This window comes from Panicum hallii, chromosome 4 (genome assembly GCF_002211085.1).
Source record: "Panicum hallii strain FIL2 chromosome 4, PHallii_v3.1, whole genome shotgun sequence".
Classification (NCBI taxonomy): Eukaryota; Viridiplantae; Streptophyta; class Magnoliopsida; order Poales; family Poaceae; genus Panicum; species Panicum hallii.
This window is the reverse complement of record NC_038045.1, coordinates 48,323,352-48,348,079: the sequence shown is the minus strand read 5'-3', so window position 1 is coordinate 48,348,079 and position 24,728 is coordinate 48,323,352. Positions and strand designations below refer to the sequence as shown.

At 50.5% G+C, this 24,728-nt stretch overlaps 2 protein-coding genes across 3 annotated transcripts; both read right to left on the bottom strand.

The window, feature by feature from the left end:
- Window positions 1-15,806: 15,806 nt before the first annotated feature.
- LOC112890091 (flocculation protein FLO11-like) lies at window positions 15,807-19,237 on the bottom strand. Of its 2 annotated transcripts, none has more exons than XM_025956944.1 (4): window positions 18,761-19,237; window positions 16,707-18,117; window positions 16,268-16,351; window positions 15,807-16,156 (listed from the first exon to the last, which is right to left on the bottom strand). In XM_025956944.1, exons 1-4 carry the CDS (start codon window positions 19,148-19,150, stop codon window positions 16,107-16,109), a joined length of 1,935 nt encoding a protein of 644 aa, XP_025812729.1. In that variant the 5' UTR covers window positions 19,151-19,237; the 3' UTR covers window positions 15,807-16,106. The 2 variants fall into 2 exon arrangements, with proteins under 2 accessions (XP_025812729.1, XP_025812730.1); XM_025956945.1 differs by having other exon boundaries at window positions 16,728-18,117.
- Window positions 19,238-20,114: 877 nt separating this feature from the next.
- Window positions 20,115-24,414, bottom strand: LOC112890678 (3-oxoacyl-[acyl-carrier-protein] synthase I, chloroplastic-like). The gene is made up of 7 exons (XM_025957526.1): window positions 23,881-24,414; window positions 21,982-22,413; window positions 21,555-21,728; window positions 20,974-21,087; window positions 20,794-20,895; window positions 20,621-20,687; window positions 20,115-20,535 (listed from the first exon to the last, which is right to left on the bottom strand). The coding sequence occupies exons 1-7, from the start codon at window positions 24,310-24,312 to the stop codon at window positions 20,468-20,470; spliced, it is 1,389 nt and encodes a 462-aa protein (XP_025813311.1). The 5' UTR covers window positions 24,313-24,414; the 3' UTR covers window positions 20,115-20,467.
- Window positions 24,415-24,728: the final 314 nt, after the last annotated feature.

Here is a 24,728-nt window from a genome sequence, read left to right as displayed (position 1 = left end):
AAGTACTTTCCTAGAAGAAGTTTTCATATATGGACACTCTGATGATGATTACTCCGTCCATTTCAAACCTTTGAGTTTGATTATAGCAAGTAACAATTATCAAGAGGATTTTTAAAGATTTCTGAATATAAAAAGGAGACCCTGTATTCCTTCAACTTCTGAATATACGCGCCAAGCACAGGACATCGACGGTACCACGAAACGGAAGGAACGAAAGCCGCGGCGTGACGTCGGCACCGAGCAGCCGAACGAGCGAGCACGGGGGAGACGAACGGGCGAGACGAGGAAGGTACCACTAGATCGGATCGGCTTGGGCATGAGCGCGGTGGTGGCAAAGATGCGGCGTGTCCTCGGCGAGGAGGGCGCCAACGTGACCCTGGCGCGCAACCTCCTCGCCCCCGTCGCGACCCAGCTCTCCGGCGGCGGCGCGCCCGACCTCCACCGCCGGTGCGTCCTGTTCGACTGCGCCCCGCCGCGCGCACGCGTCGAGGACGTGCGCCATCGAGGCGGTCGCGCTCTGCGAGCACATGGCCGCCACCGTGGTCGTCTTCACGACTGCGGCCGGCCCCGAGAGCGCGCTGCGGGGGGCGGCGCGGGGGTCCTGCCACAAGGTCCTGCCTCTCGAGCTCGGCGCCGAGATGCCCGTCATCCGCCCGACGGATGTCAAGGTGATGATCGATCCCACGTCAGACTTCTCTTTACCGCGAAGCAGGTCGTGTCCATGAGACGCGTTTACTAAAAACCGTGCCTTTACACTTCGCACAGATCATGTCAGGTTCACGGATCCCGGCGACGGGGAGCCCGAGGTGCGGCGCGCCGGTGGACGGAGGAGCGCACGCCGCTGCCGCCGCCGGAGGGGGGAGCGTGGATGGAGTTCCGGGGCCCCTCGGTCTCGGCCGAGGCCTACGAGCCTGTCCTTCCGCGAGGCACCAAGCGAGTTCTCGACACGATCACCGGTGATTACCGCGGCATGCGAATGGAGCACGGGGACTCGAGGCGAGCCGACGGTCCTCCTCCGCCAGATAAGCGACGAGCCGGAGATCCAGTTGCCGCCATTTGGTTCGGCCCAGACTACTAGTATGCCCATGGTCTCCAGTTTTCTTTGTTCACCGGCTGTGAAGATAGAATCGGTTCATCCCTTAGGACGCCACTAATACATTCACTTTTTTTAGCGAATTACCTTTTGTTCCATATTGATTTTATTCTCCAATGGAGTGCTTCCGGTTATAGTATGGAAGGAAACTTTTTTGCATTAATATATAGAGTAAAATACATGAATAGCCATGTACTTGGCACCCTGTTTCAGTTCAGCCATTATATTTAAGGAAATGTAAATTATAGCCATTAAATTTGCCCGACTATATCAGTATGGTTGTTGGCTCCTTAACGGTTAATCACACATAGTTAGATGATGTAGGATAGGTTTTCGTATCTTATCATGCAATGTGGTGGATCACAACTCACATATTTCTATTGATAATCTATTTTTTCTTTTATACCATCCTCTTCCCTGCTTCTTTTTAATTTTCTTCTATAATATTTCTGTGTAGCCTCTTATAGTGATTGTGGAGGGAGGCCCGTAACAAAGGCGGTTGTGTTGCCGGTGGTGTTTGGCAAGCGTTAAGATCGATGAGTAGAGACATACATCCATATGCGAAGTAGGTGACCTGGGGCAAAGTTCAATGCTTACTAACCATGATTCTAGCTCACCTCCATACCCTGCCCATTTATCTATTCTTTACCACAACTTGAGCTCTCTTAGCTCTTCCCTATTTGAATAGAAATAAGAGAGTCAGGACAATGAATAGAGTATACAATTAGTAGACTGATCATTTTACCATTGCTTAGAATTCTTAGGCCTATAACTATTTGCCTAACAAGAAAAAAGACATCCCAATCCATATCACGATTTGATCATGCTAGATGATACGACACAACCAAACCTAATTCACATCATCCAATTATATAGTATTGAGAAACCAATTGTTATATTAGATTAGTAAAGACAAGTTTAGTGGTCTAGATTTACAGCTTGCTAAGTAAAATGGCCAAATTGACATACATCAATAAATCTAATGACCACGATTTACACTTTTCTAAATCTGATGACCAAATTGAAACATGTTGACAAGTACGATGGTCATTCATGTATTTTACTCTAATATATATAAAAACCAAATATTGCATAAAACATAGCAAGAATTTGCACCTTATCAAGCCCAACTCCTTGGACTCACCTGCTATGAATTCCTCTATGCTCTTCTCCACCGAACTTCCAAACAATGTGAAGGTGATAAAAACTCTCTAGAATTCATGAAAACTGTGTTCACGATCTCTTTATATTTTGCATCCTATAAATTACCTACAAAAGCTATTGGCAACTTCAACCATGATACCAACTTTGCATTATTATATGTCACGTTCCATTTTGAAATAATTCACACGTTGAACATTTAATTCATCTCCAAAATCCAAATATAATTAATATTGAAATATGTTCACAAACCTGTGTAAAATTACATGAATATGATGTTCAAGCAAACCAACACATACTAGTGTAAAATTCATAAAGATATTAATATTTTTTGAAATGTTTGACTTCATGCATCCATACATCCTCCAGCTACGAGTACATAATGCTTTGAACAATGCAATGGTCTTCAAGGTGCCATCTATTCCGTGATTCTTACGGCGGTAAGGCAAGGCGTGGCTAGCTGAAGCGTCCCCCCATCAGGGAAGACTTAAAAGTGTTGATTTATCAGTCCCAGGAGGCTGATAACACTTTTATTACATCAGATGGTACATCACCGTACAACTCTACGCGGTAATGGGCAGTGAAGCGCCATTATCGCGAGGATTACAACCAGAACCCACACAACTACACTAGCTACGAACAAAGGGTCATCAGAGTCTTGCGCCATGCGGAATCCAACGGTGGCCTCAACCACAGGCAAGACTGGGTGCAGGACGAAACCCTACTCGTTGTCTTCGGGGATGTAGTCTGGGTCTTCCACTGTAAAAGTAAGAGAGGGGTGAGTACAAACGTACTCAGCAAGTCCAATCACACCCACGGAGGGGGTATAACAGTAATCATATGCACAGGATAATCCAAGGATAGGTTATGGTTCATTTGTGAAAAACTCAACTGTATGCAAAGGTCCGTTTAAAAACGATTTCCAAAACGAGTTTTCTAATACCAAGGAGCACACGATTTTGATCCATACAGGATCCAAGTTTTAAACTGCTACCGGACTCCCCGTCCGCCGTAGCACACGGCACAACTGCCGGACACTTTCCAAACAACTCACGCCAGCCCATTCATTCCCAGAGAGAATCACTAGTTATGTGACCACACCATAACTTGCCCAATACCGTGAGCACGGCTATTCGAATAGGTTTTAACTCTGCAGAGGTGTGCAACTTTACCCACAGGTGGGGTACCACAGCACGAACACCTTAGTGCCGGTGCAGATCCCAACAAAGCCATTACCCACCTTAGCTAGACCTGACTAGCCACCACGGGATCCATCAAGGGGTCATTCGACCTATCACCGAGGTTTAACCGGGGCATAAGTCACACAGAGCTTATCCCGTCTCCTTGATCACCCGTTGCTCTCAGCTCTCCTGATGGCTATCAGGCTAACTAGTGGGATTTATGCTAAGCCGTTGCCCATACAACGGTCAAGTGGTTCGCACGACAAGAAGCTAGGTGAGATGTCACATCAACTCGGTCCTTAGGGGTGACAGGATGGATATCTCCCTTCCTCGCTCAACCACACAGGTACGAGCACACCAACGGCAATTCACACAGAAATGCCATCCATCCCGTCCGACTCGTTTCTCAAATCCACACTTTACCCTTTCCCACACACACGCATTTTTCTTTATAAAATCAGGTATTCAAGGTATGGCTATCACGGCAAGGGTGGCTATCCTACCATGTTTTCAACACGCAAAACAATGCAATTTTATAAAACAGGCCACTGGGTTGTGTTTATAAAAACTAGGACAGAAACATGCATCAAAGGGCGGAATTGAACTTGCCATCGTCAAACTCTTGCGGAAAGTCCTGATCGTAGCACTGTCCCTCGGGCTCGGAGTCGCGGAACTGCTCCTCGTTCGCTTGGTCACAGTCGGGACCTTCCTCGTTCACTCCGTGTCCTACGTCACAAACAAGCAGTCACACAATCAAGCGCAAGAACTAAAAGCTTTTATCGTTGAGCTTGAGTCGGAAATAATTTAATTATGGAGATAGGGTTAATATTTCTGGGTGATTTCTTAATGGCAGGGCTAAAACTATACTAGGAACGGAGTGGTAAGGTCTCGGGTCAATCGGAGGTCGTTTCGCACATAAAATGACGCGCTAAAGGTGGTTTCAGGGCTCAAACGGGGGTTCGAGGGCTTGTTCGTAAATAACTGGAAATAGCAGGGACCTTTTTGTAATTCTCAGAAATACTCGGGGCATGCTAAAGAGTGTAGAGTATGTCTTGGGTCTATGTTACGGAGGGTTTGGTTTGAATTAACGAGAAGGGCAGGGTCCTTTTAGCGAAAGGAAGTAATTAAGACGGAAAAAAAATTCTATACACAATAAAGTGGAAGAGGGGGGGGTTTTGGGCAAAAATCCCTTCTTCCACCTCTCCTCCCCGTGACTGAAACAGAGGAGGGGGGCAGGGGCGCCGGCGGCGGGTGGCGCCGGCCGGCCAGGGCCCACGGGCGGCCCTGGGTAGGGGGAAAAGGAAGGGGAGGGTGAGGGGAACCGGTCCCCGGCCTCACCTCGGGCCGGGGTGGGGCGAGGGAGCGTGCCCACGGGGGCGGCGGCGGCGGCTCATGGCGACTCGGCGCGGCGGCGGTGGAGGCCAGGAGAGGAGGGGCCAGGTGTGCGGCGGCGCTTGTGGGAGGCTGGGGGTGCTCCTCGGCCCCTTTTATAGGCGGCCGGGGCAGCGGAGGGCGGTGGCCGGTGAGGGGGAGCCGGCGAGCGGTTCGAGAGGTCTTAATGGCGGCCGCGTCGTGACGCCCGTGTCGCCGAGCGGTGGTGCGGGCAGCGAGGCCGAGGCGACGCGACGGTGCGGGCACGTGGGCGGCACAGTGCGGCACAGGGCGAGCGCGCGGCAGGGAAGGCAGCGGCGGGCGGCGCGGCTGCCGTCGGGCGGCGCGCGCGTGCGCGCGGGCGGCGCGGCACGGCGCGGGCCAGGGCGGGGTCGTGGCGACGGGCGGCGCGGCGCGACGCACGGCCACGCGCGGCGCGGGCGCGCGCGTCGTGGCGTGGCCGGGGCAGTGGCCGGCGTGGTGCTCGGTACGCGGAAGCAGAGGAGAAAGGGGAGAAGCAGGAAGGAAGAAAGGAGAAAGAAGAGGGAGGGAAGAAAGGAAAAAGAAAGAAAAGAAGAAAGGGAAAAAAAAATAGGGAGAGAAAGAAAAAGGGGGAGGGAGAAACGCCGGCGCCGGTCGCGGCGGTGACCGCGGCCGGTCGGCCACGCGCGCAGGATTCGCGCGAGGAGAGAGGAAAAAGAGGAGGAGTCGCGCCGGCGCTAATCGCGGCGGGCGGTCGCGCGTGGGTAATAGACCATTGAGCGAAACGGAACGGGACAACGTTCCGGTTGGGTTTTAGGGTTTCGACGTTGAACCGTTCTTACGGATTACCCTAGCGAACGAGCAATGCGGCGGTCAGGCTCGCGTCGGGCGTTAGCGTGACGGCGAAACAGAGAGAATCAGGGTTTTACGACGAATACATTTTTGGCCAGGGTACTCTAACGCGTAGTTTTAAATTTGCAAATTTTCAGGGTGTCACAAACCTACCCCACTTAAATGAATCTCGTCCTCGAGATTCGGCTGGCTCCTAAATAGATGGGGAAATTCTTTCTTGAGAGCCTCCTCGCGTTCCCATGTCGCTTCTTCTACTCCATGTCTACTCCACTGAACCCTACATATCCGTACTTCGGAGTTTCTTGTCCTTCTAGTGACAGTGTCCAGGATTTTGACCGGTACTTCCTGGTACCGCAGATCCGGCTGTAGATCTATTGTTTCCACCGGCACATGTTCTCCCTCGGGTATCTTCAGACACCTCCTCAATTGCGAAACATGAAATACTGGGTGTATATCTGACATTTCTTCTGGTAACTCTAGTTGGTAAGCCACTGCTCCGACTTTCTTCAGAACTCGATACGGTCCAATGTATCGAGGGGCCAATTTCCCTTATACCTGAAATCTCCGTGTTCCTCGAATGGGTGAAACCTTGAGATAGACAAATTCTCCCGGATTGAAACTCATTTCCCGCCTCTTCTTGTCTGCGTAGCTCTTTTGTCGGGACTGAGCCGCTTTTAATTTCTCGCGGATTTCCGCTACTTTTTCCTCTGCTTCTTTTATAAGTGCCGGTCCTACTAGGTCACGTTCTCCGACTTCCGACCACATTAAGGGAGTTTTGCACTTTCTTCCGTAGAGGGCTTCGAATGGCGACATACCCAGGCTGGCTTGGTAACTATTATTGTACGAGAATTCCGCGTAGGGCAGACTCTGTTCCCAATCATTCCCATAGGTTAGTACACATGCTCTCAGCATATCTTCCATGATCTGATTCACCCTTTCGGTTTGACCATCCGTCTGTGAGTGGTATGCGGAGCTAAAATCTAACTTTGTGCCCATGGCTTTGTGCAGGCTTTTCCAAAACCTAGAGGTAAATTGGGTCCCTCTATCCGAGACAATTCTGCTAGGCACTCCATGTAACTTTACTATATTTTCCACGTAGAGTTTTGCCAGCTTTTCTCCGCCATAAGTGGTCCTTACGGGTATGAAATGTGCCGATTTAGTGAGTCGATCCACAATTACCCATATGGAATCGTGTCCCTTCTGAGTTCGGGGTAGTCCCACTACAAAGTCCATTCCTATTTCATCCCACTTCCACACCGGAATAGGCAAGGGTTGCAATAATCCTGCCGGCTTTTGATGCTCGGCTTTTATCCTTTGACAAGTGTCACAATGAGCCACGAATCTTGCAATATCCGCCTTCATTCCGTTCCACCAATATTTTTGCTTTATGTCCATATACATTTTGGTGGATCCCGGGTGGATGGAGTAGACCGAGCTATGGGCTTCGTCCATGATCAATTGCCGGAAGTCTCCTTCCTGGGGCACACAAATCCTATTCTCGTACCACAACGTTCCCTTATCATCTACTCTGAAGCCCGGCGCTTTGTTTTCTCCAGTTTGTTTGCAGATCTTCATTAACTCTTGATCCGAGCTTTGAGCCTCTCTAATTCTATCCTCTAGGGTTGATTGAATGCTCAGCACATGGCTCGAACCTCGAGGAACAATGTGCACATTTAATCGTGCCATTTCCTCGCGCAGGTTATCATCCTTGGGTCCATAAGTCTTCCGGCTCAGGGCATCGGCCACCACATTCGCTTTTCCGGGGTGGTAATGGATTTCCAAATTATAGTCCTTGACTAGCTCTAACCACCTTCTTTGTCTTAGGTTCAAATCTGACTGGGTGAAAATATATTTCAGACTCTTATGGTCAGTGTAAATCTCACACTTATTCCCAATCAAGTAATGCCTCCAAATTTTGAGGGCATGCACTACGGCTGCTAATTCCAAGTCATGGGTCGGATAATTCTGCTCGTGAGTCCTGAGTTGGCGGGAGGCATAAGCAACGACTTTCCCGTCTTGCATCAGCACACATCCTAATCCTTGTCGGGACGCGTCACAGTAAATGACAAAATCCCGATGAATGTCCGGTAGGGTCAGCACTGGGGCGGTTGTCAACCTTTGTTTCAATTCTTGAAAACTTCTTTCACAACCTTCCGTCCAGGCGAACTTCTTCTCCTTCTTAAGAAGTTCCGTCATGGGTCGGGCTATCTTGGAAAATCCCTCGATAAATCTCCGATAGTACCCGGCTAACCCAAGGAAGCTCCTGATTTCACTAACGTTAGTTGGTCGCTGCCAGTTGGAGACTGCCTCGACCTTCTCTGGGTCCACGGCTACGCCTTCCGCGGTTAGGATGTGCCCAAGGAAAGCTACTCTCTCCAGCCAAAATTCGCACTTGCTGAACTTGGCATATAGCCTATGTGTCCTTAGCTTTTCCAATACTACCCGCAGATGTTGCTCATGTTCCTGAATACTCTTGGGGTAGATAAGTATGTCGTCGATAAAGACTACAACAAACTTATCCAGTTCGTCCATAAATACCTTGTTCATGAGGTTCATAAAATAGGCAGGGGCATTGGTTAGTCCGAAGGACATTACGGTGAACTCAAATTGCCCGTAGCGAGTGACAAAAGCTGTCTTAGGGATGTCACTTTCCCTAATCTTGAGTTGAAAATATCCTGACCTTAAATCGATCTTGGAAAAGTACTTGGCTCCTTTTAGCTGATCGAACAGGTCATCAATCCTGGGGAGGGGGTACTTATTCTTAATGGTAACTTCATTCAGTGCCCGGTAATCCACACACATCCTCATGCTCCCGTCTTTCTTTTTGACAAACAGAACCGGGGCTCCCCATGGCGACGAGCTTGGTCTGATAAAACCAATCCGTTGTAGTTCTTCTAGTTGCTTCTTTAATTCCGTCAATTCCGAGGCCGCCATCCTATAGGGTCTCTTGGCTATAGGGGAGGTTCCGGGGTTAAGGTCGATGACGAATTCTATATCCCTGTCTGGTGGCATGCCGGGAAGTTCCTCGGGAAAAACATCTGGGTATTCGTTCACTACCGGGACTCCTTCTAAGGGCTGGGCTTCCATGCTAAACACCATGGGGTCAAATTTACTATCCCGGGTATGGCAGATCACTTGTACTCCTTCAGGGTTTGTTAGGTGTACCACTTTGTCAGTACAGCCTATGAGACCATTGTGTCGGCTTAACCAGTCCATCCCAAGAATCACGTCTATTCCCCCAGACTTAAGTACTACCAAATCTGCTAGAAATTCTACCCCACTTAAATTGATCCTTACCCATGGACAGCCTAATTGACAATTGATGTCGCCTCCAGGCGTCCGGGTTAATAGGGGTGTATTTAGTAGTACTGTGGGTATTTTGTGTTTTCCCACAAAGCTTGAGGATATGAACGAGTGCGATGCTCCAGAATCAAATAATACTGTTGCTAGGGCTGAGTTGACTAGGTACTCACCGAGCACTACGCCCTGAGCTTCTTGAGCCTCCTGCGCATCGATGTGATTGACGCGGGCTCGTCCAAAGGATTGCTAGGGCTGCTTTGTCTGCTGGCTGTTGTCGTTGTTGCGGACAGGCACTCGGTTGGCACCGGTCAGGGCTGGTCTGGGTCCATTCACCGAGTTGGAGAAGGCTGATGTGGCCGGCTTGTTCTTGGCATAAGGGCAATTGGCAATATAATGCCCTATCTCACGGCAGTTGAAGCAGGCCCTAACATTGTTGTTGTCGGGGGTGACCTGGCTTGTATTGCTCTGCGGGGCCCTCGTGGTATTCTGGCTCCTGGGCGGGGCCTGTGGTCCTGTCACTTGCGACTGAGTCCTATACTGCATCGGGGCCTGAGATCTTGGTGTAGTGTAGTTGGAGTTTCTCGGCTTTTGGAAGCGGTCCTGCTGGCGGGCCTTGCTTTCCAGAAATTTGCGTTTGTTGTCCTTTCTTTCTTCAGCCTTGGCCCTTTCCGTAAGGATGGCCTTGTTCATCAGAGTGTTGAAGTCAGGGTAGATCTGAGGGGTAAGCAGGGTCCGGAGTTCTGGGCTCAGTCCTTTCTTAAACATATCCTGTTTCTTGTCGTCGTCATTCACTTCCTCTGGTGCATAACGGGCTAACTCAATGAACCGGTGGGTGTACTCTTCCACCGTCATGCTTCCTTGTTGTAGTGCGCGAAATTCATCCGCCTTGCGCTTCATGGTGGCCGAAGGGATGTGGTAGCGGCGGAACTCCCTTACAAATTCTCCCCAGGTGATGGTAGAGGCATCTTCGGCTGCAGCACAATAGTTTTCCCACCAGGATAATGCTGTTCCGGTGAGTTGGTGAGCTGCCAGAAGGACTTTATCCCGGTCCTGGCATTCGAATGGTTCGAGCTTCCTCTGAATTACTCGCAACCAGTCGTCAGCATCCAACGGGTTGCAGGATCCGGCGAAGGTAGGTGGCTTGGTCCTCAGAAAGGCTGTCAGCTTGTCGTTCATGTTCTGCCCTCGGGGTTGCCGGTTAACGAGGGCATTGGCCAGCGTCTCCAGTATGAGGGTCTGGTTATGGATGATCTGCGCCAGGTCTCCGAGGGGTGGGGGTGGTGGTAGTTGTTCTCCTTCTTGACTTCCCCCTCGGTTCTGGCTTACTTCTTGTTCTCCTTGGGGAGGATCTTGTTCAACGGGGTGTGCTCCGACACTAGCAGCTACGGGGTTCCGGCCACGGGAGGCCCTCGCGACGTTCCGGGGGGTCACCTGTTGATCGGGTAAATCGGGGTTACGTTTATGTGATGTTTAAGTTGTTTAATTCGTATATATATATAAGGCAGAATCTACCTCCTGCCGGTACTCATATAAATAATCAGCACACAACAAACCAGCACACAACATCACAAACAACAAGCACAAACCATTTTATTACTGCAAAAGGGGGGGTTACAACTTAAGGTAAGGCTAGGTATCGTACTACTTCGTCTGGGATCAGGTACCACAACAAAAGTGGCTGGGGACACATTACTAGGGTGGCGTCGGTCATTCTACTCGCGGGGAGTGCCTTCTTCTGGGGCGGAAAGCGTGAGGGATCCTTGGTCGCCATCCTCTGGATTTCCATCGGTCGAGGGTTGCGCCGCAGCATTTTCTTCAGCGGCAGCAGCGGAACTTTCAGGGTTCTCGGGTGGGGCTTGTGTGCTTCCAAAGAGCGTTCCCCATCCTATGACGGGTGTCCCGAGTAAAACATGGTCTTCTCCAATTGCCGGGACTGGCGTTCCGCTTCGGGTCCAATCTTGCATACGCCGGTCTCGAGCTTGCCTGAGGCTCTCTTGGGCTACGGCTTCGCTGCTAACCGCGGCTGCGGCTCTTGCCTCAGCATGGGCGGCTCGGATCTGCTGCAGTCTTACTGCGAGCTCTGCTTGCTCGGCTCGATGGGTCTGCTCCCTTAGAAGGTTGGCTTGCTCATCAAAGAGTTGGTCCAGGGCGGCTAGGTAAGTGGCCACTTGGTACAGGGGGCCTTCTTCGTGGCGTCGTCGCTCCAGGTTTCTCATGCGTGCTTCCCAGACTGGGGTCCTGATGGCCGGCGGGAAGAACTTCGCTGGCGTGGGGGCGAGGTGTTCTTCAAAAATCCGGCACAAATAACGGAGTGCTTTTCTGATGGCCAGGGGGTAGGTATCTTGGTGTCTAAATCCTGTGGCGGTCGCTCGCCAAGGCTGGATGTCGGGGTAGCGGTTGCTCCTGGCGATGACCAGGATCACCCTGCAGCGGAGGGTACCATGGTGCTCGTACTCTCGGCTGTAGTACCTTGGGCGCTCCGTAACGCCAAGGTCTTCCAGGGTGTTGATCAAGAGGCTGGGGAATCCAGGCGCAGCTTGGCAATCGCCCTGAGTCCATCCTTCCTCAGCCATCTGAAACAGAAGTAGGGTAAACAACCTGGTACAGGTGCAAAAGCGAGTAGATGATATTTATTATTACAACAAAGGTGGTACAGTTTTCATGGATACGTGGTCACTAGGGTAGGGTTTTTGCTAGGGGTGCTAATCCTATCATGGGGATTCTTCCTCGGTCCTGATAGAGCGCTTCTTTATTGGAAGGAGCCGATCCATCTCGTTTTCGGTCTGAGTACCCTTATCCCAGTGGGTTTCCATGGGTTCTTCTTCTTCTTCTTCGATCCATCCACCTATCCCGTTGCGGTTCTCGTATTTTTGCATTTGGGCTTGGAGGGCAGCTAAGGAATACTCGGCGCTTGCGGCTCTTGTCCGTTGTTCCTCCAGCTCCTGGGTTAACTTTTCAACCCCATGGATTAGCTGCTTCAGTTGTGCTGCCTGTTCGCGGTAGAGTGCATCCAAGCCAGTGAGGTAGATGGACAGGTGGGAAACCGTATCTTCGAGATCCTCTTCTTCTCGTCCAAGGCCCCTCATTCGGGCAATCCAAGTGCGTCCTCGTCCCTCAGCGGGTGGGAAAAACCCCATAGTAGTCCGCTGAAGATGGTGCCTGTAGAGCACACGCAGCCGTCGCAGGGCTTTGCGGGCGGCCTTTCGATAGGTGTCGGGGAAGCGAAAGCCAGTGGTGGAGATAAACCAAGGGTCCACATCAGGGTAGCGGGTGCTTTTCTCCACAAAAACCATTATGTCGCACCGAAGGGTGCCTCCGGCGATGTACTCACGGTAGGCATACTCCGGTGGTTCCATAACCCCGACGCGTTCCAGGCTGAGCAATAGCAACTTGGGGAGGCCGGGCTCTACGTGGCAGACTCCGCTAGCCCATCCATTGCCAGCCATCTGGAACAAGGCAAAAACCAGTGGTGAGTGTTTGTGCAGAAAATTTCTGAATCGGGATAAGTTCTAGGGCCTGAAAAGGGGTCTCGCTCCTAGGGTCACGTCCTACGGCCAGCCTACGGCTCTGATACCACCTGAAGCGTCCCCCATCAGGGAAGACTTAAAAGTGTTGATTTATCAGTCCCAGGAGGCTGATAACACTTTTATTACATCAGATGGTACATCACCGTACAACTCTACGCGGTAATGGGCAGTGAAGCGCCATTATCGCGAGGATTACAACCAGAACCCACACAACTACACTAGCTACGAACAAAGGGTCATCAGAGTCTTGCGCCATGCGGAATCCAACGGTGGCCTCAACCACAGGCAAGACTGGGTGCAGGACGAAACCCTACTCGTTGTCTTCGGGGATGTAGTCTGGGTCTTCCACTGTAAAAGTAAGAGAGGGGTGAGTACAAACGTACTCAGCAAGTCCAATCACACCCACGGAGGGGGTATAACAGTAATCATATGCACAGGATAATCCAAGGATAGGTTATGGTTCATTTGTGAAAAACTCAACTGTATGCAAAGGTCCGTTTAAAAACGATTTCCAAAACGAGTTTTCTAATACCAAGGAGCACACGATTTTGATCCATACAGGATCCAAGTTTTAAACTGCTACCGGACTCCCCGTCCGCCGTAGCACACGGCACAACTGCCGGACACTTTCCAAACAACTCACGCCAGCCCATTCATTCCCAGAGAGAATCACTAGTTATGTGACCACACCATAACTTGCCCAATACCGTGAGCACGGCTATTCGAATAGGTTTTAACTCTGCAGAGGTGTGCAACTTTACCCACAGGTGGGGTACCACAGCACGAACACCTTAGTGCCGGTGCAGATCCCAACAAAGCCATTACCCACCTTAGCTAGACCTGACTAGCCACCACGGGATCCATCAAGGGGTCATTCGACCTATCACCGAGGTTTAACCGGGGCATAAGTCACACAGAGCTTATCCCGTCTCCTTGATCACCCGTTGCTCTCAGCTCTCCTGATGGCTATCAGGCTAACTAGTGGGATTTATGCTAAGCCGTTGCCCATACAACGGTCAAGTGGTTCGCACGACAAGAAGCTAGGTGAGATGTCACATCAACTCGGTCCTTAGGGGTGACAGGATGGATATCTCCCTTCCTCGCTCAACCACACAGGTACGAGCACACCAACGGCAATTCACACAGAAATGCCATCCATCCCGTCCGACTCGTTTCTCAAATCCACACTTTACCCTTTCCCACACACACGCATTTTTCTTTATAAAATCAGGTATTCAAGGTATGGCTATCACGGCAAGGGTGGCTATCCTACCATGTTTTCAACACGCAAAACAATGCAATTTTATAAAACAGGCCACTGGGTTGTGTTTATAAAAACTAGGACAGAAACATGCATCAAAGGGCGGAATTGAACTTGCCATCGTCAAACTCTTGCGGAAAGTCCTGATCGTAGCACTGTCCCTCGGGCTCGGAGTCGCGGAACTGCTCCTCGTTCGCTTGGTCACAGTCGGGACCTTCCTCGTTCACTCCGTGTCCTACGTCACAAACAAGCAGTCACACAATCAAGCGCAAGAACTAAAAGCTTTTATCGTTGAGCTTGAGTCGGAAATAATTTAATTATGGAGATAGGGTTAATATTTCTGGGTGATTTCTTAATGGCAGGGCTAAAACTATACTAGGAACGGAGTGGTAAGGTCTCGGGTCAATCGGAGGTCGTTTCGCACATAAAATGACGCGCTAAAGGTGGTTTCAGGGCTCAAACGGGGGTTCGAGGGCTTGTTCGTAAATAACTGGAAATAGCAGGGACCTTTTTGTAATTCTCAGAAATACTCGGGGCATGCTAAAGAGTGTAGAGTATGTCTTGGGTCTATGTTACGGAGGGTTTGGTTTGAATTAACGAGAAGGGCAGGGTCCTTTTAGCGAAAGGAAGTAATTAAGACGGAAAAAAAATTCTATACACAATAAAGTGGAAGAGGGGGGGGTTTTGGGCAAAAATCCCTTCTTCCACCTCTCCTCCCCGTGACTGAAACAGAGGAGGGGGGCAGGGGCGCCGGCGGCGGGTGGCGCCGGCCGGCCAGGGCCCACGGGCGGCCCTGGGTAGGGGGAAAAGGAAGGGGAGGGTGAGGGGAACCGGTCCCCGGCCTCACCTCGGGCCGGGGTGGGGCGAGGGAGCGTGCCCACGGGGGCGGCGGCGGCGGCTCACGGCGGCTCGGCGCGGCGGCGGTGGAGGCCAGGAGAGGAGGGGCCAGGTGTGCGGCGGCGCTTGTGGGAGGCTGGGGGTGCTCCTCGGCCCCTTTTATAGGCGGCCGGGGCAGCGGAGGGCGGTGGCCGGTGAGGGGGAGCCGGCGAGCGGTTCGGGAGGTCTTAATGGCGGCCGCGTCGTGACGCCCGTGTCGCCGAGCGGTGGTGCGGGCAGCGAGGCCGAGGCGACGCGACGGTGCGGGCACGTGGGCGGCACAGTGCGGCACAGGGCGAGCGCGCGGCAGGGAAGGCAGCGGCGGGCGGCGCGGCTGCCGTCGGGCGGCGCGCGCGTGCGCGCGGGCGGCGCGGCACGGCGCGGGCCAGGGCGGGGTCGTGGCGACGGGCGGCGCGGCGCGACGCACGGCCACGCGCGGCGCGGGCGCGCGCGTCGTGGCGTGGCCGGGGCAGTGGCCGGCGTGGTGCTCGGTACGCGGAAGCAGAGGAGAAAGGGGAGAAGCAGGAAGGAAGAAAGGAGAAAGAAGAGGGAGGGAAGAAAGGAAAAAGAAAGAAAAGAAGAAAGGGAAAAAAAATAGGGAGAGAAAGAAAAAGGGGGAGGGAGAAACGCCGGCGCCGGTCGCGGCGGTGACCGCGGCCGGTCGGCCACGCGCGCAGGATTCGCGCGAGGAGAGAGGAAAAAGAGGAGGAGTCGCGCCGGCGCTAATCGCGGCGGGCGGTCGCGCGTGGGTAATAGACCATTGAGCGAAACGGAACGGGACAACGTTCCGGTTGGGTTTTAGGGTTTCGACGTTGAACCGTTCTTACGGATTACCCTAGCGAACGAGCAATGCGGCGGTCAGGCTCGCGTCGGGCGTTAGCGTGACGGCGAAACAGAGAGAATCAGGGTTTTACGACGAATACATTTTCGGCCAGGGTACTCTAACGCGTAGTTTTAAATTTGCAAATTTTCAGGGTGTCACACTAGCCTAGCTGCCTAGGCGGGCTAAGGCGACGCCTTAGCCCAAAACAAGGGGAGCGCCTTGTCGCCTAGACGACGCCATGAAAATCATGACCTATTCTATTTACATATGCATGTAAAGCACCATACAGTTATGATATTATAAATCTACGTTAAAAGATAAATCAACACATATGATTTTCGTATTTTTATTATGAATATTTTACCGTACTATGGCCAGATTCCATAAATCTGACAGAAACAACGTTCAAAACGTCATGTTCTTGTTACTGATAGGGGTACTTTGCTTGTTTTGCTAGAAGAAGTATCATGCAGGTAGATTTAGAAGCGGCACAGTATTCAGGCTCCATATATAGGACTTTAGACATGGCATAATATTCAGGCTTCATATTGACCAATTGTTCTGTTGCTCCAATGCTTTAAACCAATAAATTCTGAACATCTATCACTGATTGCCGTATCAGGTGATCCAAGAAGTTCTGATATGTGAAATACACATCAACAAGTCCTCGAATCTGAAATCAAATTGCTCTGGACTTGAACGATGAAAATGAGAAAAACGATCGGTGTACTGCAACCACAAAAACAAAGAGGGCACAATTAGAGAGCCGGTGAAATGAATCAGAGTGCGTACTCTTTCGCTAGCATAATGAAATGGATGCATGTGAAATTCTTGCTAAACCTCTTGGTGACTTAGCGTGCAGAACCGGTTCCTTCAGTTCAGGATTTGCAGGATAAGATGGCTCAAAGCTTTGCAAAGACCGAACTGCATACATCACATCCATAAGATTTTTGGTAGAAAAACAATTTTGACAAACGGGAGCATAACAATCTCCTAAGCATGCATGCGTTGTTTCTTGTAAACGAGGATTACCAAACGGTATTGAAAAACTGTTAAGCCTGGTGTTACGTGCAATGGCGATAAGCGTGCCTATTAACAGATAAATGGAACATTTTGGAAGCTTGTAGTTATTCTTAAATTTGATGTTCAGTTACTCTCTTTTGTTTAAACATGGAAATTGTTCAGTTACTATCCAAAGATGTTTACTTGTTCAGACAACAGCATCTGAATCTGATCTGCTGAGTGCTAATGACTAGGATACAGAGGCCACAAGAATTACCGTGTGGAGAGATGACATAACTGTGGTCCAGATCATCTGCCGAAACAACATCGGAGGAGCCCGATCGCACCTTGACAGAGTCACCTGCCGGCCACTCTCCACTCATGCAGCCATCACCATGCGGAGGGGCAGGGGCCATGGAATGCGGAGTGCGCTCGACAACGGCGGCGGCCTCACTTCCCTTGCTGTTCTTCTTGCCGAAGGTCAGGAACCGCTTGAGCCCGGTCACGGCGTCCATCGGTGACTGCACGGTGATGGAAACGGTAACGTTGCTCCTCGGTGTGGTCGGGACTGGTAGGCTCTTCTCGGCATCCTCAACCTCCGTCCGTGGCCGTGGTGAAGCGCTGGATTCCGGCGATTTCTCGGTGGCGCTGGGTAGCGGGGAATCGGTGGCCGATGTGTCGAGCTCTGATCTTGGGGAGAACGAAGACTGAACGTTTGAGTACAGAGATTCAGAGCTCTTCCTCCGGGAAGCTTCTTCTGCGTCTGTCACCGTGGTTTCTCCAGAGACGTCGTCGCTGCCGGTTGATTCCATGGTGTCGTCGACATTGTCGCTGTTCCTGTTATCAGACCGCGGTTGTTCGGACCCTGGACATGTCCCAAGACCAGGCGATGCCTGACAGGGCCGTGGAGTTTGCTCATCCCTATCCTTCTTGATGTACACGTAGCTCGGCTCGGTGTCAGAGTCACCGGTGATCTCTACACTCCCGAACTTGTCTGAAGACTGATCCGCGTGTTCGTGGTTGCTTTCGTTGTCAGCATTTCCATCACTGGCCGGAGCAATCTCGCTGCTGCCAGGTTCGTCCCTCGGAATCACCGGAGGTGGTGACGCGGGCTCGACGCCATGGCCTGATCTCCTAGGATGAAACGGCTCGGGAGCAACGGCAGAAGACTTCTTGAGATCGGCGAGAACAGGCTGCTTGCTGGAACACGAACTACTCCTCTGCATCACGGCAATAGCGTCGGCGTGGAGTGGCAGAGACGGCTCATTGAGGTTGCCGGCACTGTCGTAGCTCGACCGAGGGGACTGGAACCGCGGCGGCCTGGGGCTCTCCCTGACGGTGACGGACGAGCAGCCGCGGTCCTTGAACATACTCCTGCTCCGTGACAGCATCGTCCTCGGCCTCGGCGTGCCGGGTGATGCCACGGTGGCGGTGGACGGCGGCGGCAGCCTGTTCTCCTTCCGTGGCGTGGCGGGTGGCTCCGCCTGCGGCTGCTCCCGGTGCAGGTGCGGCGGACGCCGCCTGGGGTCAGGGGTGGACAGCCTCGAGCTGGCCGCCGCCGGTGACGACGGCATGCTGGTCCGCGGGCGCGAGAGCTTCGTGGCCGGGCCGCATCTTGGCGTGACAGGGGCGGCTGGTTTCACTTTCACCTCCAGGTTCCCGGTCTTTTGCCGCAGATGACCATGATCCTGAGTAAGTGAATATACTTATGTAAGCTAGTAGTCCAATTATTACTGCATGATAATCAACACTTCAATTACCATCTCTTTTTTTTCCGAGAACAAGATTTTTTGGAAATATTGAACAAAGTTCAAGTAAATTTCGTCGAAAGATTTACATTACAATCATATATACCTCTCAAGATTAGAATAGTATAAGACTAACCATGCAAGTACAAATTACTGTTAGCTAAGTTTTCACCGGATAGTCACAGATGAACTAAAAAGGAGTATATGGCGTGTAACATGTTATGGGTCTCACCTAAAAGTCTTGTGTAATACGAAAGCTCAACTAAACATAACGGATCACAAGAAAGGCACAAAAGTATGCCTACAGCGCAAGGATTAAGACGAAGCTGGAAGCATGAAAAGCAAAAAAAGAAGATCATTTTGTGAAAATTTGTCTAGAGCGTACCATTTCCAACTTTCGGTACCAGAAACATGAAAAGCAAAAAAGAAGATCGACCATTTGGAAAAAAAAAGAATTGACACAAGAAACGCAGGGAAAAGGTAGGTTGTGAATCACAACTTGTGATGGGAAAACAATTCGATGTCAGCTGCAGCTGCAAGGAAGGGAGCGAAAGCGTCGGAAAGAAAGCATGCGGGAGGTTACCTCTCTGGCGTGGATGGCGGCCGCGAGCTCGCCGTCGCCGCCGCGGCGGCGGCGCGAGCCGGTGCGGTCGAGGCGCGCCCAGAGCGCCTGCACCTCGGCCTCCTTGCGCTCCATGCGCGCGCGCCACTCCTGGCGCAGCCGCTCGTCCCTCCTCCTCACGTACTCCTCGTACCTCTTCCCCCTGCCGGCCGCGTCCCCGGGGCCGCGGCGCTCCTCCTCGTCGGCGCGGCCGCCCGCGACCTCGGCGGCGGCCTGCGCCATCCGCTCGGCGAGCCGGCGCTTGTACCCTTCGAAGTCGCGCTCCAGCTCGGCCGCCTTCGCCCACAGGTGGTCCGTGGCGCCCTCGGCTCCGCGCGTTGCGGCGGTTGCCGGCGGCGCCCGCGACGACATGGTCGTCGTCGTCGGCCGCGTTTGCTCGCGGCGATGATACCGGTGGCAGCGCGGGGCTACGTGAGCGACGTGGCGGGGGCACTTGGAGTTGGAGGAGTCGGTTTTGTGCTTGGAGTTGGACGCGGTCGTGGGCTCGAGCCGGCCGGCGCCGGGCGGAAGAACACGCTCGCCGAGCGCGAGTTGGGTCGCCGCGTGTCGCGCGTGGCTGCTGCTGGGTCGGCTGTTCTGTTTGGTGGGTCGTGTGGTCGTCGGCTATAAATATGGGCTTGTGTGGAAACGGCCGGCATTAACTGGGCCGCATCTATTTTGTGCACGTTCCTGTTTTTGGGCCAATTTGTTTGTCAGTGGAGCGCCGGTATGGGCCGATTGATGCAGATTAAAATGAGCCTAGCCACCAACTGTAGTAGCCGATCTGGAGGGTTCACCGGTGCCAAACTGCCACAGCAGCAGAGGGCTTGCTTCATGCTGGCCATCGATCGATTTGTCTAGCTGTGTGCCGCCTGTGCATGCGTAGCAAATGTATCTCGAGATGGTTGGACGATGGAGTGGAGTAGGAGCCAGCACGAGATCACATGGAAGATGAGCCTTTTTTTAATAAATTCGACGAAGATACAGTTAGCACGGTAGCTAGTGCCACCGGTGTGGTGGCGTATAGTACCTCGGAAAATCGGAAGTTTGCAAGACACCACGAACTTAATTTTTTTTTCTTATTTTCGAATTCAAATATTTGTTACTTTGGGTGCGTTTTAAGTCCATGGAATCTGCATGCAGCACGCCATGAACATAATCTGCTGAGGATCTACCATTCACGACTTCGCGCATGTAAAGCTTATATATATCATCTCAAATCGCACGTCATGTCTTGAGTTCATGCACATTTAATTCAAATGTATAGGCATTTCTTCTGAATATGATCTTTACGGATCTGTTAAACTGTTCGGATATTTCCTTTCTTTCCCTCGAATAAAAAAAAGAATTGCGATTGCACAGAACAGTCTAGATACTGCAGTACCAACTACCAAGAAACCTGCCCTCGAATACATTTGTGTGGTATTGAACTAAGGTGGTCCAATGTGCTTCTACAGGACACCTTCCATTACATGAAAAAAGAGTACAACCAATTACAAATGATTCAGACAACGTTATACAGCCGCTCTCAATCTAAATGAACATGGAGTTATCTAAAATGCAATGTGCCTCAGTACTCAGTTCATTTGTAACATTGCCGGCTAACAAATCTGCCCTCAAAGAAAACGCATGATAATTCCTAGAACCACCTTCACTGTTCTGACCAAGATTTGTGAAGCAAGTAACACCTTATGGCTTAAATGGCGCAAATACAACCACCGAATTGTGACCTCCGAATCCAAAGGAATTTGAGATACCTGCATAGCAGTACAAACAACCATAAGGAGAGGACGGACAGAAAGAGGTTGGCTGGGAGTAATGTGAGTGGAAACTGATACCCACCAACATTCACTTCATGCTGCTTTTTTACATTAGGTACAGTATCAAATTCAACCGCTTCCTCCGGGTTCTGGAATCAAGAGAGAATGTGATCAGTTTTTCTAGTGATTATTTACCTGGCGGATTCTACTAGTTTGTCGGCTAAATTCACTGTGACGTGGTAAACCAACACTTACAAATTGGTTTATGCTTGGATGCACCCATCCAGTAGTTATGGCTTTAACAGTAGCAATGGCTTCCAAACCACCTGCTGCACCAAGGCAGTGTCCTATCATGGACTGCAAATGGAACATCAAATCAGGATGGGCGATGAATCAATCCGAGGTAAAAAAAAAAAACATAGGAGGATGAAGTACCTTGGTTGCATTTATTTTGATCCCAGATGGGTCCTTAAAGACTTGTTTGATGGCATTCACCTCCGCCAGATCACCAGCAAGGGTGGATGTGGCATGAGCATTGATATAGTTGACCTGCAAATAGATGTAAATAATCCATTTAATTAGGATTTCTTCAGAGGACTTGCCAAGTCAAAACTCAAAAACAGCACTTAGAAAACAGAAACATTGTATATCAAATTTTAAAACACAATCTTAGTTTATTGTTAAAATATTATAATTCTGACACCAAAAGAATTAGTTTTATAACTTACAGAAAAAAACTTACCAACCTTAAAAATGTAAACTACGAAATGTATCAGAAATTAGCATTTATAGTGTACAACTACGCACCAGCTCCTTATCAAAAAAAAAATGCACCAGCTCAATAAGTAAAAATTATAATTGAATTAAAAAGGTGGCAATCCTAATACAAAACTAGTAAAATCAACTATGGATAGTTATTTAAGGATCACAAGGTGCTACACTAGAAATACAAGCTTATGCATAAACAGAACAAATATGAATAGGAGTATATGTTAAGGTCTGAAAAATTGTATTACCTCCTCTGGCGCCACACCAGCATCTTCAAGACTTTGCTTAATGCATGATGAAACACCAAGGCCATCGGATCTTGGGTCAGTCATATGGTAAGCATCACAATTCACAGCACCTCCTAAATACTCCGCAATTATCGGTGCATCACGTTTCATTGCATGCTCTAGGCTCTCCATGACCTTGTTCAAGTCGAAAGAATTAGGAATTAGATTATCACATTCAGGGCATGGCAGAAGATGTTTGACAAAAATAAATGTGATAAAATCGAATGCCAGAAAATATTTATCACCAAAAGAAGGATTACAGTAACTAGAGATTGATCCTGAGCATATGGAAATCACTAAAAGGCATTCTAATGGAGTTGAGACAGAATAAACTATTTTACAGTTCATAGGCGGCACAAAAATATCAGATAATGTTAATAGATCATACCAGCACTCCAGCTCCTTCACCCATGACAAAACCATCACGGTCCTTGTCCCAAGGCCTGGATGCTGTTTTGGGGTCATCATTCCTCTGTGATAGTGCTCTACATGCAACAAAACCACCAACACCGATGGGAATAATTGCAGCTTCGGTGCCACCAGCAATCATTATATCAGCTTCGCCCCTGCGAATATGGTTTGCTGCAGCATAGAAACAGTAGTTCGAGGTAGCACAGGCAGTGGAGATGGAGTAGTTTGGACCCATGAAGCCAATGTCCATTCCAAGCAGGGCGGATCCCATGTTTGTTATAGCATATGGGATGAAGAAAGGAGTTATTTTTCTGTGTCCCTTCTCAATAAGATTCTGAACACCATCAGAAAACACCGTGAGGCCACCCATACCAGTGCCCACAAGCACGCCAGCCCGGGCCTTGTCAATCTGCCAGAGAGAATGTTTTACCAATTAGAACCCTCCTTTTCGCCAAGTATAATATCAACAACAAAAGCAAATCTTTTAGGATTAGTAAATATACTAAAACTAGCTAATGAAACAACTATCAATACTGTACAGACCAAATTAGTTTTCTGTGCTAAAGGGCAAGTTAATTTATTCGGAGAAGTCACAATAATGCAAGGGAATAATCAAATGAAACAACAGGTATTTGCAATGCTCATGTGTTACTACAGTCTCACCAGTTATGCCAAATCACTCTTTTAATTGAAGTGCTCCATTGGTCCAATTCAACCAGTTACAGACATATCATCCTGAGCCCAACTAAGTCTAAATGTAGTTTGGGGAAAAAGGCATCATAGTGGGTCATGATTCATAAAGCACGTGGCCTTCCATTTATAGAAACTTGAAAGTTAGAACCAACCCAAAGCACGTTACTCTCACAAGCCTAGCTTCCAAATACATGACAGTTGGTTTTGACTGATATGAACACACCCCTTTGTTATATTTGCCATCCAACACCAAGTTTTTTAATCAGACATACACCAAAAGACAAAGCAGATGTAACGCCATTCCAACTGAAGACTTTTGGCCTCTAATCCAGAATGGTTGCAATGTAAATTGATCTATGATTTAGCTAGTACAAACAAACTGTAGCATGGCCCACACCCTAATAACCCAAGAATATAGAATACACTATACATTTGTACTGTTGTACAAATCCTGACGCGAGTGGCTCTGCTAAATTTGATAGCCATCACGTTTTCTAAATTAGCAATGCTCACAGAGTTCAGGAGTTCCTATGTCGCAAGCAAGATTTAATTCAACCAACCCTTACAACCAAAACCAAATTATTCTCCTTTAGGCCCTACAAGACCAGAAGACCTGATTAAAGAATCGAACACTATGCAAACCGATACTAATATTCACCCGCTCAATCCATAAGAAAAGCTTCAGCCTCTGTTCTGCATCAAAGAGCACAACTAGAAGACCCACATTCACTTCCAACTATAATCAATGATCCAGGATGGCACATTTACTTTCTTGCAACTTAAAACCTACCTGTGTCATCGAGATCGTTACTCTCGCAAATCTAGATTGAGCATGTGTTCCTCCTCTGGTCAAGCTAAGATGCCATATCCTACCACTACTCATGTCTGTGTATCCCATCAAGGTAATGACTCTCACTAATCTACTCACGTCTCTGTATCCCATCAAGGTAATGACTCTCACTATCCCCATAGATAACAACCAATCTAAAAAAGAAGAAGGAAAAAGCGGTTACCAGCACACAATCAACAAACCAACGTCTCCTGATCTATCCAGAGTGTAAGACCCCGGGACACTTTATCTGTCGAAAAGCCCCCAGCTTTAATTGCCAATTGACAAGTTTACTTGCCAGAAAAGCTGCAGCATTTTAAACAACAATCGAGATGTGTTTCCAGGGCTAGCTACCTTTTCCATGGGCTTGGAGCCGTGGGCGATCCCGGCGGCCTCGAGCGCCTTCTTGCCGCTGACGATGCAGTACCGGAGGCAGTCGTCGAGGCGGCGGTCGTTCTTGCCGTCGATGTAGCCCTCGGATGAGAACCTCCGGATCTGGCCGGCGAAGCGGGTGGGGAACTTGGAGGCGTCGAAGCGGTCGATGGGGCCGATGCCACTCTCCCCGGCGAGCAGGCGGTCGTAGTAGGCGTCGACGTCGTTCCCGAACACGGAGACCAGCCCCATCCCCGTGATCACCACCCGCTTCTTGGGATCCGTCTCCCGCCGCGGGGCCGCCGCCGCCGCCGCCGCGGAGGCGCGGACGGAGACGCGCCTGGGAGGGTGCCGCCGGCCCCGCGGAACCGCCACCGGGGCCGCCGCGGCCGTGGGGAGGAGGAGGCTCTGCATGGCGACGGCGGCGTCTGGCGGCGGAGAGGGTGGCGGGCGATGGAATCGAGGCGGAGGGGGAGGGGGGAGGGGAGAAGAAGGGGTTCGAGTGGTGTGCTGTGCGCTGGCCGCGAGGTGCGAGGGGTGCCCGTGGCCGCGTGTATGTATGGAGGGTGGGGTCGTGGGGGCCACAGGGGGTTTGGGGGGTTGTGGGGCTTTGGAGGCGCCGGAGACGGGCATCGGGTTTACCTCTTTCTCAACGGAACGGGGGCGGACTTTGCAATGGTGCTTCTTGTTTGCGCTTGTGATCAATGTTTTCTTTGCCACGAGAGCACGTATTGCATCGATCAATGTTGCACTGTTGCAGAGCTTATGGCTGCCCTTAGTGAAAAACGGTATTCTCGAGCCTCTCTTTTTTATTTCTCAATGCATTTTGC